We start from the raw sequence: 18,860 nt of genomic DNA on the forward strand, positions 1-18,860 counted from the left end.
CAAATGAACTGTGTTAACAAGATTTAAAAGGAGAGCATTCTCATGCTTCACAAATTGAAGTTAGATGATGATGATGATGATGATGATGGTGATGATGATGATGGTGGTGGTGGTAACATGTGCATGACTGGGTTGGCATCAATCCCAAAGGCAGCATCCCGGCTTCTCTGCACTCTCAGATCTTTAGCCCATGAGACTCCCGCTCTGACCTGCCTAACCACTGCCATCTCCACTCCTCCTGCTGGAGTGGGGCTGGGGGTCTACCCTGTGTCCCGTAAAATAGGGGCACAGTGTGGACTGGGCAGTCACATTACCTCCACCCAGCAGCTGCCTTTTGGGGCTTCCCCATTTCATGTCCACGTTCAAGTACACGGTGTGAGTACCTCTCTGTCTCCCCCTGCCAGCTCCCCTCCTCCCACCTCCGCCATTTGCCTTCTTTGCTTCAACTACAGCGGGTTCCTTCTGGCTCCCAAAACTGCATGTGCTCTTCCCTACCCTGCAACACTGTCCTCTTGGCACTGGCCTGGCATTTCAACAATGTCATTAATTTTTCGGTTGGCAAAGATCAGCATATTTCTAATACATTTTTTCAGTTTCTTGGGTCCAATTTCCTTGCAACAAAGAAAAAGGAATTCATGGCACGGTCTCTTGTAGGACACCATTCCCGTCAGGTGCGGGTTCCTCCTTACCCCCGTGCCCAAAATAATCTAAACAGGGGAAGATTTAGACACGCTGACCATCAGCTGAATGCAGACAACCAGATACGTCCAAGGGCAAACTCCCGTTTTCAACGACTGCCTGGAGGACACTTTGCCAACAAGGAGCAGCATCTTCAGGAGAAATGGTTTTGGACCCACGGAGTCACCACAGGCTGTGTCAGTAACCCCCTGCCGTCTGTGGACGCTCGGCACCCTGGCTGCCCTGCGAGTTCAGATGCCGGGACTGTGATTTCATATCCCGTGACCATGTTTGTGCCCAGGCTGTTCAAAGGGCAGATGGTGCCTTGGGACCTCTTCTCACACTGTAACTGTGTCAGCCACTACTACAGAGTCATAGGCAGTACCACTCCAACCTTGTCCCCTGGGTATGCCCCCAAGAGGGTCCACGTAGCTTTGTTGCCCAGGAGGGTCCCTGAGGTCAAAGGTGGGGGTCTCGGTGTCCAGAATTGCTTCTTGTTTGTATCATAAATCAATGAATGTCCTGGGCGCTTGGCCAGTCTTCTGCTGGCACCTGTGTGAATAGTGACTGCTGGTAAGTGCTCCAGTGCTAGAGCCACAGGTGAGAGTGACTGTCCCTCCTGGGGACACAGTCTGAGAGGGTTCCTGAGACTCACAGTCTGACAATTAGACCCTGAAATAAGTAGCATCACGTGTCAGGAATGAAGAATAAAGACAGAGGGACCCTTCCAAAGGCTGGTCTCTGAAATGTCCACAGACCTGGACAGAGGGTGAGGAGGGGGAGCACAAGGAAAGGAGCCCAGGTCATCGTGGACACTTTCCAAATCCCCTGGCCTCGGGCTGGGGCTGCTCTCTGCGTGTCCTTTTATCTCCTCCTCATCTCCCCTGTTGAAGGGCGTTTTTGGTTGTGCCTTATACAAAATGAGCTCACATTGCCATCCAACCCTGGGTCCTGGGCCCAGTTTGTAGCTTCACCTTCAGGAGGAGGCTGGGGTGGTTCTGAGCTCTGAGTCTCTCCCTTTGGAGGAAGCGCCTGCTTCCTCTGACTTGGGAAGCACCTCTAACTTGGGCCATGAGCATCAGCTCAAACTCCATTTAATCAGAACCATTGGAGTTTGATTCAGCCATTGTAGGCCTGAGAAGATCCACAGCGCCCCCTGCTGACATTGTCTTCAGAATAATTATGATGATGTGAGTGATTTCCACCACCAATCTATCAACACATAACAGAAAAATACATAAAATAACAAATAAGCATTCCATGTTCTTGCTCCCTCCAGACAGTTGTCTTTTTAAATGACATCGATTACATTTTCTGTTCTACATTTTCATCTGGTTTCTCTTTATGACTCCCCATCTACTGTGAGGTTCTCTCCTTTCCTGACCTACCCGGCCTCCGTCTTCACCCAGCACCTCGAATCTTGGGACGTGGTGCCAGAGATGCAGTTATCCTGGGCCCACCTGAGCGAAGGAGCTTCGAGCTCCAGGAACGTCTCTGCACTGACCCCCGAAGAGCAGAGCCTGTGCTGTGGGGGACAGTCCAGTAGACACACTGTGCATCAGCATCGCTTCCAAGGAGGGTTTGTGTGCATGCAGTTGGCCTTTAAAGGATTCAATCATCTTGAACAAGACTCCAAAAAAGCTTAATTTTTAAAAATAGTTCATTTGTTATTGTGTTTTCTCCATTTTCATTTGTCCCTCTACACCCTCTTCTACCTCCACCCACAGTCACCCTGGGCAGGACGAGGTTTTTGTCCTGCTTCCCCCTCTGTGTGTGTCACTGTGAGGAGCATTATTGTGACTGATCGCACAGTGATAGTCGGCCTCGTCCTCAGGCTGCAGCCCAGAGATGGTCAGGAGCCATGCATTGGCGGAGGCGTCTTTGGATCCAGAGAAGCGGCTGGGAACTCCAGAGCCCAGACCTGTGTCTGAGTCTGTGTGGTAAGTTCAGCAGATACCGGGGAGCGCTCCCTGGCTTCTGCTGGAACCAGCGTATCCTGTATCCACCAACACTGATGTCACTTTTCAGGGTGCAGGTGAGTCTGGCTGTGGCTCCCAGAGATGCAGAGAGGGAGGGCGGCTGAGTCAGCACCGCCTGGGAGAGGGAACCTGCAGACACACAGACACTCATGGCTCCTGGAGTCGGCATAAAGTTTTAGCCACTTAGGGATCTAAGCCTCGGGGGCTGACAGAGGATTGGTGGACACCCTGGGGATCTGAAGACTCACCGTACCTGTGCAGTGAGAGAGAAGCACGAACAGGAGAGGGGTCCAGGCCATGGTGCAGGCAGCTTCCTGGGGCCCCAGATGAGGTCTGAGGTGGGCCGGGCCTCTTTTATCTCCCCCGTTGGCTGGGAAGAGGAGGAGCTGTTCACTCTTATTTGTTTCCCCCAATGATGATGAACCTTTTCTACCCAGAGAACCAGCCAAGTCTGAGCCTAGCTGATTGGACAGAGAACCTGATGGGTGAAACTGGGTTTGACCCCTGGGAGGGTCCTGGGTGGAAGCAGCTGCTGGGACCTTACACAGACCAGTGAGCAGGAGGCTCTGCCCAGCCCAGTGGGGACACACTGCAGGGTCCCATCAGTAACCACAGGCCCCAAGCCACAGCGGGAGGCACCCATTGCCTGGCCCTGGAGGGCCCACAGCACCCCTGCTCTCACTGCTCAGAATTCATCTGTGGATGGAAACCTCTGGTCACTGTCGGTCCACAGACATCCGCAGGCACACCACATGCTACCTCCCAGGCCTCTGACAGAAAGAAACCACCTTTTCCAGTGATGGGTTCTCCTGGAGTACGAGGGGAATGAGATGTGGATCAGCACCACCATCGTATGTGGTGAAAGCAGTAGGAGGGAGAGAGCAGACGGCTCTCAGGAGCCACCCCTGAGCTGCCAGTTCAAACAGGGCCCCAGGTTGGGGCTGGGGATCAGGGTTTAGACTGCACAGTGGGGTTTTCCTGGAGAACAAAGCATTTCAAGAATACTGGCAGGTTTGTGAGACGGTGTACCAGGCTTGGCAAATACTCAGACGCATGAGAACATGAGGCACTGAGGCAGAGCCTGCAGACTGAGCGTCGCAGTGTTGGAGGGCAATGCACTGGCTGGATGAGGGAGCACATGGGGATCCAGGTTGCAAAGAACCTTCTCTGTCCTAATGAATAATAGTCAAATATGCACGACTGCTTAGGGAGGCATATTTGAGAGGCAATCAACTGCACATATTTAATGTGCACCATTTCATAAATTTGGCAATTATGTAAACGTGAGAAATCACAACCAATTGATCAAGACAATGAATGTACCTGTCAACCTCACAAGCATATCCATATCCTGTGAAATTCCTTTCTTTTCGAACTCTCTCCCCAGTTCCAAAGCCCGAATTGATGGGCATTTTCGCCACATTCAATCTCCTATTTTAGCATTGCATAAATTTGAAATAATACACTATGCCCTGTCTTTATATTTCATCTGGCACTTTGAAACTGAACCCACGCTACATCATACATCCATGTCTTTTTGTTGCTAACAGTGCCCAGTCTGTGGATATTGCACAGGGCCTTTCAACACCCGCCCACGGAGAGATGGGGGTCATTTCCGGTTTGCGGAGATTGGAAGGAAAGCTGCTCTGAGTGTTTGTATGGCCCCAGGGTAAGCACGTGCAGTGTGTGCGCCTTGCTCTCCGTACACGGCAGTGGGACGTGCTAGGAGGCCCGTCTGTAACGTTTGAGGAAGTACCAGACCGTCTTGTGAAGCGATTCCATCACTCTTGCTCCCACCAGCGGGGCCTGAGGGCGGGTCCTGTGCCGCTTCCCACTCGGCAGGATCACTCACGGGACCTTCAGACGCTCTCAGGAGTGTGGCGCCATCTCCTGTGGCTTCATCCGCACATCACTGACGCCTTCTGAGGCCGAGCATTTCTCCCCGTGCTTATTTCCCATCTTCATATTATACTCGGTGGGGCCTCTTTTGAAATAAACTTTTCAGCACTAAGTGATCTACATAATTTCTTTTTGTTTAAATCCGATAAATGACTTGCAAATGGTCTGTGGCTGAGGTGGCCATTCTGTGCACATTGTTTGTCAAAGAGCACAGTATTTACAACCTGGTAAAGCACAGTGGATTAGTCCCTGGTTTTTCTTCTGCTGTTCTAGCTCAGAACGTTTTTTCCAGCTTGAGATTTTGTAAACATTTCCTGGTGGAACTGTGTTTTCATCTTTAAATGTTAGCAGTTCTATTTCTAGCGCACACAATGTTTTTCTTATTTATAGCGATAATGCGTTCCCCTCCTTTACTCCTGGGTTACCACACGAGCTGGGGTTTAAAACCTGTCTCTCCTGACCCACAGATGAAGGAGTCAAAGGAGCCAGTGAGAAGAGAGGAATCCTCAGGGATTTTGTCACAGAGGCCGCAGCTGCTGGGTTCCACCCTGGGCACGTGAACAGGGGCTCTGCCGACCCTGGGGTGAGGCAGAGCTGCTCACACCTCAGCACCAGCTCCAGGACCATGGGGGTTCCCCAGACTCCACGTCAGCGGGGCCCCCTGGGTGTGAGCTCACCGGGTAAGAAGAGAAGAATTCTGGGAAGATGGTCCAAGGGGGCAGGGCCTGTCCAGAATGAGCTCCCACGCTGGGCTACGGCCTGGACGCACGGACTCCCTAAGTCACATCTCCTCTGGGCCTCTGCCCACCTCAGGTGGCTTCCTTCTCCCTCCGCATCTTCTGGACAGTTCTCTGCTGTCAGCAGGTGATGATACCTGTGAAGGTTTACCTGACTGTAAGCATGTTAGGGGGCTTCCTTGGACCCTCGTATCCAGGAAAGAGCCTCCCCGACTCAGGGAAGGGGGATGGGAGTGACAGCAGAGTCACAGACACAGACAGACAGGGACAGGAAGGGCTGGGCTGGGAGCAAGGTGGCAGGTCTGTCTGGTTCCCAGGGACCTTGAGGAGGAGCAGGAGGAGCTTCCCTCCTGGAAGGTTAGGGTTGGAAGGACTCCAGGCATCTTCACTGCATGGACCTCGCATACCTGACTCTAGGGGGCAGCAAAGCACCAATTTCCCCATCAACCCCCTGAGTCCTGGCTGACCATCTCCTGTGCACAGCATACAAAAAGGACTGATTCTGAAGATTTTTACTTTAGGGAAGACCTGCAAGACTAGCAGCTCTGAGAGAGCCATGGCCATAACTGAGACATCTTTTGAACAAAAGCTGCCTTAAAATTAGAACAGGCAAACAAACCAAAATAAACTAACAAAAAAAGTTTGCATGTGATTGCTCCATATGAATACAAAGCCCTTTGTAACACTCTTCATTGGGAACTGAGACTCTGCAAGGTACCCCCACCCCGCCCCTGGGAGGGTTAGTCATAGAGCTGAGCTTGCAGTGGCTGTACAAAAATGTTTTTATTCTGCTGCTTATAATGGGTGTTGGGAGAATCCGTGGGATACGCATGAAACCTCAAATTGGTGAGCTTGGTGTCAAGTTCAGGTATAACATCCCAATAAAAGGCCATATTTGCATCTTTTTAAATATATCTTTGAATTAATAAAATAATAGTGTAACTGTACTAGTCAAACCCACTGTTACCATTGTTCTTGTTTCCTGGGGAGCACAAATCTTATAATAAACAAAGTTGAGGCTTCTGAAGTGATGGGAATTTTTGGTTGTCACCAAAGTGATTATAAGTTCACCCCCTTTTTTGGTGGGGGAGTAGAAACCAGAGCCTATAATTCCCAGTGACCAGCATGTTATAGCTTAAGCACCTGGTACAGTCTAATCCAAAGTTGCCCATAGAAAAAGGCATTAAGCATTAGTCGGAGAACTTTCCACAAAGCTTTTAAGATTGCCTTCATTTCACCTAAAATGAGCTGTTGCATGAAATTCTAAATGGGTCCATGATGTTCTAACACTCATGCACAGCTCCATGGAACAGTGCAGACCTGAGTGTGGAGGCATGCCTAACCTGCCTCTTAGAAATCCAGGGGACTTGTCATTTCCATATTTTGTACAATTATATTAAATCATAATGTAATATTTACATCTGTGTGTGTGTGCATGTGTTCCTGCCCTACTTCCTGAAGCACAAATCCTGAAACACTTGAAAAGCCCTGGGTGGCATGAGTGACCATTTCCCTGACATGGTGACTCTGGGAGGGCTCCTGCATGGGGCTTGGTCACCATAGAGATCAACCCCGATTAGAAGGTTGGAATTTTCAGCTCCACTCCAACTCTCTTCACAACAGAGGAGGGCAGAGAGACCAGTTAATAATTAACCATGTCTATGACGTGAAAACCCCATACAATTCCCCAATGTATGAGCTTGTGGAGCTTCTGGTTTGACCAAGGAATCCACAGCAGGAGGTTGACACATGCCAGCATCACAGGGACAGGACCTTTTGTGCTCAGGACCTTCCCAGACCTCGTCACCCACACACCTCTTCATCTGCCTGTTCCTCTCTGTCCTTTACCCCACTCTCTAACAATGTGGTAGAGTAAGTGCTCCCCTGAGTTCCACGAGATGCTCTAGCAAACTAATCACACCCAAAGGCAGGATCATGGGAACCTCCCAATGCAGCCAAATCTCACAGAAACTGGGGGCAGTCTGCAGACGTCCTGTTGGTGATTGGCATCTGAATGGGGACAGTCTTGTGGGGCAGAGCCCTGACCTGTGCATCTCACACAGGCTCCAGGCAGATAGTGTTAGCACTGAGGTAAATCACGGGAAATACAGCTGATGTCTGAGAGAATCTCTTGCTGTGATGAAGAATTCCCTCACGTTTCATGGCCATGAGCATCAGAAGTGAAGTTTTCTACTTGAGCAGTAAATGAGTGAGACCTGGAGGATAAAACTGAGTTTCTAGTTTAAAAAATATTTCTTGTTGTTAATTTACTCCAGACAATGTGGGCCTGTGACCTCGGGCTCTGTGATCCCCCGTGGGTGTTCCTGGGATGCCCCGTGCTGGCTTAGGTGACAGCCCTAAGCTGTGGGCTATGCTTTCCCCCTCAAGGACAGGTGTTGCCACAGAGAAGCCTCCCCTGCAGGGCCATCACTGAAAGGGAAGCTCAAAGCCAAATTCTGTGGGCCCAGGGGTTTTTCTCTCACTTCCTCCTCATCTGAGCTGCTGTGAGTAACTGTAGCTGCTACCACTGCCATGATCTGTAGCACAGCAATAATAGTCGGCCTCGTCCTCAGGCTGCAACACAGAGATGGTCAGGAGCCCTGCATTGGCCGAGGTGTCTTTGGATCCAGAGAAGCGGCTGGGGACCCCGGAGCCCTGGTGCTTGTCTGAGTCTGTGTAGTAGTTAAGCAGAAACCCAGGAGAGCTTCCTGGCTCCTTCTGGTAGCAATATATCCTGTATCCTCCAACAGTGAAGCTACTGCTGAAGGTTCAGGTAAGTCTGGCTGTTGCTCCCGGAGATGCAGAGAAGGAGGGAAGCTGAGTCAGCACAGGCTGGGAGAGGGAACCTGCAGAAACAGACACATGTCAGTGATGAGGCAGAACCAGGGGAATTTTCTCAAGAGATGAAGCAGGAAGGGAATAAACTTGGAAACTAAGCTCAAGTCCCCGATGCCTGTCCCTACCTGTGCAGTGACAAAGGAGCAGGAGGAGGAGAGGAGTCCAGGCCATGGTGCACACAGCCCCTGAGCCCACAGTGGGGCTGGGCTACCCAGGCCTCCTTTTCTTCCCCACCCTCTGCCAGGGGAGGGGCTGTCCATGCAAATGTGTGTCCATCCAGGGGCTGCCCAGCACCTCCCTGAGCCCTGGTGCTGGAGCTCAGCTCACACCTCAGACAGTGGAGGATGGAAGTTTCCTTCACTCTTGAAGAATCACAGGGATCAGACAAGGTCGGGTGCATTCAGGGTAGCATGTCCTTGCAGAGCATCTGAATGAACCTCAATCACTAATTTGAAAGAACATAAGCACCATATGTTCATTGCCCCATTACTTACACTCACCAAGATATGGAAGCAGCCTAAGTGTCCATCAGCAGATGAGTGGATAAACAACTATGGGGCATTTATACAATGGAATACTGCTCAGCAGTAAAAAATGAAGAAAATTTTACCCTTTACAACAGTATGGATGGACCTGGAAAATATTATGCTGTGTCAAATAAGCCAGTCAGAGAAAGACAAATACCTTATGATTTCACTCACATGTGGAATCCAATGAACACCCTGAACTCAAAAAGAAAATAGACACAGACTCTTAGATAGAGACCAGGGTGACTGCTAAGGGGGGAGGGTCAGAGGGTGGAGGGACTGAGCAAAAAGGAAACAGGACTCAAGGTCAAGGACAATAGTAGGGTGATTGTAGGGGGAGGGGTGACTAAGGGGGACTGCATGGTAATGGAAAAAACTTAATTAAAGAAAGAAAAAGTCTCCAGAGGAAGCACCTGCTGAGAGAGCACAAAGGTCCTTGCTCAGAGGCTCTGCCAGCCCACAGAGGACCCATCTGCAGAGTAACAATCAGTTTGTTCTGGCCCCTCCCCCAGCCCCAGGCTACATTGAGTAAAGGGCCCTAGCTGAGAAGCTGAGTAGAGGCCACAGGACAGTCCCACAGCGCCCCCTGCTGGTCACAGTGCACACTCCTCACCATGGTCTTAAGCCCCAAGAGCCCTGCTGGTCTCTGCAGCTCAGCAGGTTGCACATGGTTCCTTGGGCTTCATTCCTAAAACTAGAACGACTTTATGATCCAGAATTCCACCTATGGGTATTTATCTGAAGAAAACTAAAACATCTCTAAAAGACATGTGCAATCCCAGACCCAGAACAGCATTCTTATACAACAGCCGACATATGGAAATCACCTAAGTATCCATTGATGGGTGAATGGCTAATGATCATGTCGTACATAATATATAATGTTAAATCAGTGTATAAACGAACCTTTGAGAGAAATGGAATCTTGTCATCTGACGCAACATGAACAAAAACTTGGGGACATTATGGCATGTAAATAAGTCAAACAGAAGGACAGACACCATGATCTCACTTATATGTGTAATCTGATCAACAACAACAAAAAAAAACGTAATAAACAAAAGATACAGAGAACAGATTGGTGGTTGCCAGAGGCTGAGGTGGGTAGGACTGAAATGAGAAGTTCAAAGGTACAAATTTGCAGTTGTAGCATAAATCAGGACCTGGCCAAGAAGCTCAGTGGGTTAGAACATGTCTTGATAAGGCAAGGCTGTGGGTTTGACCTGTAGTCAGGGCACATACAGGAAGCAACCAGTGAATGTGCAAACAAGTGGAACAACAACATCCACATCTGAGTGTGTCTCTCTCACTCTTTCTCTCCTTCTCTTTCTCCCTGTCTCTCTCCCACCCCCTTCCTGCCTCTCTCTCTAAAGTCATTTCTCCTAAGAAGCCATCATTATTTTTTTAGAATGTTATAAAAACCAATATCTGGGAAAAAACAGACGCATGACATTGGACACCATCATGTGCAATTCCACTCAATGGACAGGACAATAAAATATTTAGAGTAAACTAATGCAGTTACAGGCACATTTGTAAATATTTCCAACTGCAATCCTACATGCCCATGAACCAAACCTGAGTTCATTCTTGTATCTGCAACTCTAACAGGTCACTGCCGGGAGCATCACGCCTCCTCCCCCTGGGGATAAGTGTCAGTTTCCATCACTGGGGTGAGCAGTCTGCCTCCCACCCGTGCCCACCCACCCACGTGATTATGTAACAGCAGTGCACAGCACAGCCACACCTGCCCTGTTACCTGTATCCCCCGGGAACCCAGTTTATCACCTGGAGCACAGTTTTCTTCGCAGTTTCTTTTGCTGTGGGTGTGACAGGTGCCATCGCTGTCACAGGTACTTTGGTCAATAGATTTCCTTCCCCCACCCCAGAGAAGTGGCTCGTGCCTTCACAGTGCAAACTGATGGGCTCTTGTCACCTTCCGCATTCCACCAGGGGATCCTCAACCTCCGAAACTGCATGTCATGTGCACACGTTAAGGTTCTGTCACTGTGCTGTAGAGTTCTGAGTGCATTTCACAAGGTTGTAGTGCCATTTAGGTGACATTACATTGTCATGTAGAATAATTCAGTTGCTCCTTCTTTGTTTTCACATAGAAAAATTTACAGCAGATACTCATACTCTCTCAAGAGTTTTGCCCCTTCCGAAATGTGACGTGATTAGAATCATTTTAAAAATGACATCGCCTTTAACAAGAAGCCCCTTGTTGGAGGACCCCACTGCTGCCCCCAGCTTGGGGTGAGCCCACACACAGCTGTAATACACACCCACGCACGGCCTGTCGGTTGCTCTTAAGTTGGGGAGACTGTTAATAAAGACACTTTAAACTTTCACATGCAGGTGTTTCTGTGAACAGAAATTCTAATTTATTTTATAATTTCACTTTATTTACTGTAACGTTTTAATTGAGATATAATTGATATACAATATTATATTCCTTTCGCTACACAACATCACCATTCCATGTTGATAAATATTGCAAATTCATCACCAAGATGAATTTATTTAACTTCCACCGCTACACATGGTAACAATGTTTATTATTTCTTGTGCTGCGAATATTTGGGTTCTGCTGGTTTAGCTGCGTCCACACACTCATGATCCAGCATCTCCGCCCCAGTCCCCGTGCTGTCCACGATGTCCCCAGACCATTCATTTCACAACTGGGAGTTGATCCATTTCACTGCCTTTACCCACGTGGCCACCCCCTTCACCCCAGACCTGTGGAAACCACCGTTTGTTATAATTTTATACTTGTCAGTGGTCATATTTTGTACTGAAATCAGAAAACAAAACAGCAGGTCAGCAGGGAGTACACTGAAGGACATTATAAGATGAGATGCAAACGGCTGACTCATCCTTCACACACAGCACACACAGTGCTCAGGCTCCAAGGTAGGGTCAGGAGTCCAACACAATGTCACATTTTTGTTCTCATTACACAAAATAATAAATACAAACCAGTCTGAAAGTCAACTGTCCCCAGCTGGAGGGAGTTGGCCTTTCAGTTTTGTTTAGACCCTTAGTCTGGGAAAGTGCTGCTGTGAGTGACATTAAAGACAGAAGGGAGAGAAGCAACTTTCCCTCCCAGCATCCCTGGGGGAACCTGGGTCCAGGTCAGCAGCCAGAGAATGAGCAGAAGTCACAGGGCACAGGCCAAACCTGAGCTGCAGCAGCTGCAGTGTTCACCCAGCTCCCAGATGACACAGGGGTTCTTGTCTCACTTCCTCACAGGCCTGCAGCACTGTGCGAGCATTGAGATTGTCATCATAGGTCTGGCAGTGATAATCGGCCTCGTCCTCAGCCTGGAGCCCAGTGATGGTCAGGGTGGCTGAGCTGCCAGACTTGGAGCCAGAGAATCGATCAGGGACTCCAGACTCACGATTGCTATCACCATATATGAATAGTTTGGGGGCCTTTCCTGGGAGCTGTTGGAACCATTGCACATCATTATCCCCGATGTTGGAGCTGCTTCCAGTGCAGGAGATGGTGACCCTCTGTCCTGGGTTCCCCGACACTGAGGGCGGCTGAGTCAGCACAGACTGGGCCCAGGAACCTGGGGAAGAGAGACACATAGAGATGGTGATTCTGGGTCTAGAGACAAAGAAGAAAGTACAGCATGAGTTTTCTCAGGGTCCATCCCCTGCCCCCACATGCAGTCACCTGTGCAGTGAGCCAGGAGGCTGAGCAGGGGAGGGGACCAGGCCATGGTGGAGACCATCCTTGAGTCCTGCCTTCTGTGGCCCCACAGCTGAAGCAGAGCTTTCCCCAAACCCCTCCCTTCCCCTCTTCATACTCTGACAGAGGGAGGGCCCACTCATGCAAATGAGAACTGCTCCCCACCCCCTTCTCAGCTGTTTGATTCCTCCCTGGGCCCAAACCAGGTGCCTTGGCTTGAGGATGCCATGAGTGTCTGCAGGGGTGGGGCAGTGTGAGACCTGTGCATTAGGGAAGTCACAGCTCTAAGCCACAACTGAGCCCAGGTCTCTAGGCATTGGCAGGAGGCTGGTCCCAGCTCCAATCACCCCAGTTTCCTCAGGAACAACACCCGAGCGCCCTCTAGTGCCCAGCCCCAGACTCGCCGTTGCCTGTGGGGACCAGAACCTCTCAGACACAGCATCTGACTTCCACTTTCTGTCCACTGAAAACTCCCTTAGGGCCAGGCCAAGTGTCCCATCTTGTGGTCTTCCCATGACTGCAGGGAACATCAGTGTTGTCCTCAGAGTCCTCAGGGTGAGCTTCTCCACACCTCCCTGGGCTGTCAGTGTCCGTGCTCAGGAATATCATGGTGTCTCTTACATAAACCCTTAGACCAGTATCAAGTCCAGAGCAGTGACCGGCCCTAGGCAGGCATGTCCCCTTCTGTGCAAGACACGGGTTTGTTGCTGCCTGGTGTAAGATGTCTCCTTCCCTGTGGGTCCCCAGCAGAACTGAGGAGAAAGGGCCCCTTCTCTCTAGGGACGGGGCGGTTATGGGGAGAAAGCCCCCCTGCTCATCCCTAGTGTGGGACACTGTGTGACCCTTTGTCATTATCCCACCTGCAGGGGACCCTCGGTCCCCACACACAGTGAGCAGCGATCCCTCCTGGGAGTCAGCTCTCACTCTCACAGTGGACAGTTGGCCGGGACCTTGCCCTATGGCATTGTGTGTGGCAGGTCTCTAAGAGGAAAGGGCAAACCTGCAGAAATATCTAGGGAAAAACCTGTATTGCTGCCATAGGATTTTACTAATACAGTTTACCCAACTTAACTACAAGTATGTTATTGGATATACAAGTCACATCAATAAGGTTTAAAAATTCAGTGATGATAAATACTGATGGAAACTGTGTTCAGATACCCATAGTACACCACTGGAAATGCTGATCTTGGTTGAAACGGTGGCTCTGAGACAGATGTCCCAGGTCGCCCACTCCAGGGCTGCTGCTGTCCCCAGGCCACACTGTCCACCTCTGTGGTGCTGCTATAGGTGACCTTGTTCCTGAGACCTGTCCCCGCAGGGCGGGCGCATGTGCCAGCACAGCCCGAAAGCAGGAGCCTGAACGATATAACACACAGAGGAGCTGAGGTTTGTGGAACGGGGCTCACTTTGCCCACAGCTCAGTTCACTGGAGGAGTCAGAGCACAGAGGCCGGGATTGGCAGAGAGGCTGGGAAGTGAGCTTAGTGACCGAGGGATTTCTGAAAGGAGAGAGTCCCCTGTGAGGGAGCTCAAACCCCTCACAAACCCAGAGGAAGCCCTGTGTGAGGTGGGGGTGGGAAGATGTGAGCAATGAGTTACAAACCCTTCCTCAAGTTCTCACTTGATAAAATGATAAACTATTCTGCAAATGCAACAGTAATGGTAAGAATTGCCCGTCTCCCTAGCGCTGCTCAGGGGAGAAAGGCTGTGGGAGCCCCGGAGGCGGACTCACATTCCCCTGGGGCTGGGGCCCGGGAGGAGGACGGGGACACTGGGGTGTGCGGGTCGGAACGTTCAGCACATCCTCAGCTGTCGGCAGGGGCATCTGCTGTGGGTGACATGGGCACCTAGCAGAGCACCAACAACCCAAGGATGTGGTTGCCTCAGTGGGCCCGGAGTTTTCATGAGGCATCACCAGGGCCCACGTACCAATACCGCACCATGGCACCCAGTGCCGCTGCCTCTTCCTGGGCCCCAGGCCCTGAAGGAGGCTGGGTGAGCAGGGACAGATGCAGGGACCTGTGTGCACAGGGCAGGGACCTCACGGCAGGGAGGGGCCAGCGCTGGGCGGGACGCCTGCCTGAGCGTGAGCATCGGGAGCTTCACTTGCGTCGTGTGTAATGTCAGGGAAGGGGAGTCCCTCCCGTGGGCAGACAGTCTGAATCCCTGCCCCTTAGCCCTGGAGCCCAGGCCCAGCAGCCTCCCACCTGCAGTCCCATTCCACAGCCAGAGGAGAGGGAGGGGCCTGGGGCGCTTAATGCTCTGTCAGCGTCCACACCGAACTTTACTCTGGTGGTTTCTGTGAACATGTCTGAAGTGTGTTACTCCTGCAGCCATTAGGCTGAAGAACGCAGATTACCGTCTACAATGTGAGAGGGCCTCGGCCAGTCAGTGGAAGGGTGGATACAGCCAAGACGGACCTTCCCCAGGAAGACGGAGCTCTGCCAGCAGACGGCCTCAGAGCCAACCCACACGTGTCCTCGTCCTCCCCAGACCTCCGACCGGCCAGCCCACACCGAGGGCTTGGGGTTTGCGAGTGTCTCCAGCCATGTGAAGCAATCCCTTAAAATTATTTTCTTGAGATTATGTATAAATGTATGTTTGTACATATGTATATGTGTATATATACATTTATTCCTTTGAGATTTTGTGTGCATGTGTGTGTGTGTGTATATGGTTGTGTGTATGTATATGTGTGTGTGTATATGTATGTGTATAGGTGTGTGTATAGGGGTGTGTGTATTTGCGTGTATATGTATATGGGTGTGTGTATATACGTAAAGAGAGAGAGACAGGTCTTTGCCCAATCACTCCAGCCCTGCAGGAACACTAAGTCACACACAGCCCTTTATTCAAGTCTCTGTCCTACTTGACCTTTTTCTGAGGCCTCAGTCGACCCTGTTCCGTGGAACCACCTCTGATACGTGACACAGGGTGGCACAAATGGACCGCTGTGCTCTGGGTCCTGCAAAGGCCTGAGGGGTCGCAGTCACGTGGACCACAGGTTCCGGCACACGAGATTCCCACCATGCACATCAGCCGTCGCGACCCTGCCCATCGCCCCCCAGACCAGGCTGCACACACCTGGTCCGTCACAGGGCACGTCACTCAATCCAGTGACAGGCACAGGCAGCTCTGGAAGTGAAATGTGATTTGAGAGGAAGATCTTGGGAATTTTCCCTCCAGGGTCACAGATGCGGGTTGCGTGGGCAAGCCCTGGAAATTCGGAGGGAGACACCAGATTCCTTTATCAAGTGATAAAGTGGGCTTTATCACTTGAGTGAATCCTGCTGGGGAAGCACTTGTGAAACAACATAAGTTCCCAGCTCTGGGGACCATATAAGTCCTGAGAGGACACAGCTGCAGAGTCCCCATCACTAAACACTGGGCCCAGCCCCCAGGCCAAGGCTCCTGTTACTAAATGGTCCTTAATGAGCTCCTGGGGAAGCTGAACAGGGCAGCCCCACAGCGCCCCCTGATGGTCAGACAGCACACATGTCTCCCTGAAGCAAAACCCAGAGAGCACAGCTGGTTTCTGTAGCTCAGCAGGTCACTGGCTCTATTCATTCACACATCCAGGGTCTGGTTCCCAGATACTGTCACTCTGAAACACTGTACTGGTTCTTGATGCATCTCACTCCCAGAAATTCTCAACGGTGGGAGATGCAAACTTCTACCTAAAAGAAAAATTAATTTCGATTTACCGCCAGTGATGTTACTGCAAAAGTAAATGCACAGAGACTTTCATGTCCAATGTCACAGATGAGGGGACCTCTCTTTTGCTTGGAAGGGTCATAATGGCTGCTCAGAAAATTTGCCAGGAGCTCATGCAGGCGCACGTGCAGAGGAGGCCTATTCAGCACACATCTCAAGTCACCTGATGCACGCCCAGTTTTCACAGATCTGATGTGATTAAGTGATGGGCAACAATAATGGCTGTTGAAGGCTTCACACTTACCAGCGGAAATGTGGCATGCTTCTCCATTTCAGAAGTGGCCTTTTGACCTTATTTGGTGGAGTTCTGTGTACCTGTGTCACATGTTTCTTGTTAAGGTTTTGTCATAGGTAACCTAACATTTGTTTCTGTCACAAACAAATCTCTACCTACCTGTGTTCTCTTAGTGATTATCTTATTTTTGTAGCAAGATAAATCTGAGATGGAAGTATTTTTTATGTCAACTATTGTGTTTTTCAGTTCTTCCATTTCCATTGGGCTTCTTTTCATGATATTATTTCAACTCTGAGTTTTTTCTTTTTTGCCCATTTGAAACAAGCAGGCTTTATGATTGCTCATCAAATGGGTGTTGGGACTGTTCTATAAAAATACCAGTCACAACATTTCCTCACCTGAGTCAGCTCAGTGTCAGCATGAATAGATTCTCTTTCCCATTCAAGTTAATTTTTTTTTTAAACATCAATGATCTTTAATTTTTTTTAAGATTTTATTTATTTATTTTTAGAGAGGGAAAGGAGGGAGATAGAGAGAGAGAGAGAGTGAGACATCAATGTGCGGTTGCTGGGGGTTACAGCCTGCAACCCAGGCATGTACCCTGGCTGGGAATCGAACCTGGGACACTTTGGTTCCCAGCCCACGCTCAATCCACTGAGCTACGCCAGCCAGGGTCAAGTTAATTTTTCTTAACATGACAAGCCATGTATTTACCCTGGATTCAGGATCTCAGGGAGATGCCACTCAGAGGAGCTTAGCAGAAAGAGAGTGAGGCTTGGACTTCAGTCCTGCCCGGCACCCCACCCACCCACACTGGGCAGGGGCTCCTCGTCCCCCAGGCTCCTCCCTGTGCCGCAGGTGTCCCCGCACCTCACTCCTTCCTCTAAGGGGTGACCTCCCCTGTATGCTGACTTCCTCCTGCTCCTCCTACCACTTAGATAATTACATTGCTGGGACCATACAGGTGCCTGAGCCCTCAACTGAACATGTGCTCCACTCAGAGAACAGATGTCTGAGGGCATGGAGACCCCTTGCACACCCTCTGTTTCAGGGCCTGGGGTGATCGGCTCCTCTATCTCTCCTCATGCTTTACTTCCCACTGTGTCATCCCAGTGCCATAAACCTCATCAATTGTCCCATCGTCACCAGCAATGGGACCTGTGTCCACTTATAACCAGTCATAGGGGGACATCTATAGGAAGACACCAGAATCATTCAGAAGTGAGATCTGCTCTCTTGTTGTTTGCCCCCCTGTGACAGCATCCTCATCAGATGGTCACAGCACTTCCCCCCTAGGATGCAGCCAGGTCCCCCACAACCATGGACAGGTGCCTCCTATGCAACACACTGAGCTGATGTGCCCTGTGCCTTATTCAGAGGAGGCATCAGGCCGTCACAGGAGTACAATATGCACTCGTGGAGTCGGTGAGAGTGGAGTGGGACTGGATAAAAAAGTAAGTATGTGTACACACACACACACACACACACACAACCACAGGAATGTAGTAGATTACGGCACTAAGGGCATAATCGTGCTAACATTCTGTACATGAGTGGAAGACAAGTCTAACACACAGTGGAGTCAGGAGAAGGTGTGTTGAGTGAACACAGAGCCACTGTGGACAGTGAGGGAGGCTCTAGCGGGCCGCGGGGACATCAGGGTCATCATACAGATCACTCTCCCTGAACTTCAGCGCTTCTTTGACAGCCGTATTGCTACCATTTGCAGTTCAATGGTCACATTCAGTCTCGTCCTCGGGCTGCAGGCTGCTGATGGTCAGAGGGGCCGTGCTGCTGGCCCTGGAGCCAGAGAACTGAGTTGGGATCCCTGAGTGCAGAGAACTTCTGAGCATCACAGCTTTGAGGGCAGCACCAGGAGCCCGTTGGTACCAGCCTGCACCGAGGATCCCAACACTGTCGCTGTCTCCAGGGCAGGAGAGGTTAACCTTCTGTCCCCCTCATTTTATTCTCAATGCAGGTAGAGAGTGAGCATGACACCCCCATTTTCCTGGTGCCCTTCCTGCTTCACTTACCAACTGCCTGGCCCACAGCAACTTCCCTCATTTATCTGAATGATCCCTATCTTTTCCTTTGCATTCTTACTTGTTATTAGAACATTCTGGGCCCCACCCCATACATCCATACCACTCTTACTTATTCTGCCAATTCCAAACTGAAGACCAGTGTATTGATTAGGCCTGGTTGGCCCATCTCCCCGCCCACCCTCAGGCCCAAACCCACCCACATAAGCGTCTCCCATGTAGGTGCTTTCTTCCACCCTTTACACTTTCCCTCACAGCACAGCTTAGGGGCTGAGAGGAAGCAGATAGAGAGCTGAAAATACACAGCTGGCATAGTTTTGGTTTCAGTGGTAATTAAGAACAGATTTATAAGTCCTTCAGATAAAAATTCACTTTTATCTCATCCCTGGAACATCCAATGTGTATCCCAGCATGAATTCGAACTCCTCCCGCTTAGGACAACCCCACAGCGCCCCCTGCAGGGTCCATGTCTCAATCCTTCCAGGTCCTGTGACCCACCTGAGGAATGCAAGA

At 50.4% G+C, this 18,860-nt stretch overlaps 1 pseudogene and 1 gene segment (V, D, J or C); both read right to left on the reverse strand.

The window, feature by feature from the left end:
- Positions 1-2,405: 2,405 nt before the first annotated feature.
- LOC123810872 lies at positions 2,406-2,956 on the reverse strand (annotated as a pseudogene).
- An 8,068-nt stretch (positions 2,957-11,024) lies between these two features.
- Positions 11,025-12,456, reverse strand: LOC123810789. The segment is given in 2 exon segments: positions 11,025-12,232; positions 12,340-12,456. Coding segments are annotated over 2 exon segments (429 nt in total).
- Between the last annotated feature and the right edge of the window lie 6,404 nt (positions 12,457-18,860).

Source organism: Phyllostomus hastatus, unplaced genomic scaffold (assembly GCF_019186645.2).
Source record: "Phyllostomus hastatus isolate PE091 unplaced genomic scaffold, TTU_PhHast_1.1 phas_scaffold_760, whole genome shotgun sequence".
Taxonomy (NCBI): domain Eukaryota; kingdom Metazoa; phylum Chordata; class Mammalia; order Chiroptera; family Phyllostomidae; genus Phyllostomus; species Phyllostomus hastatus.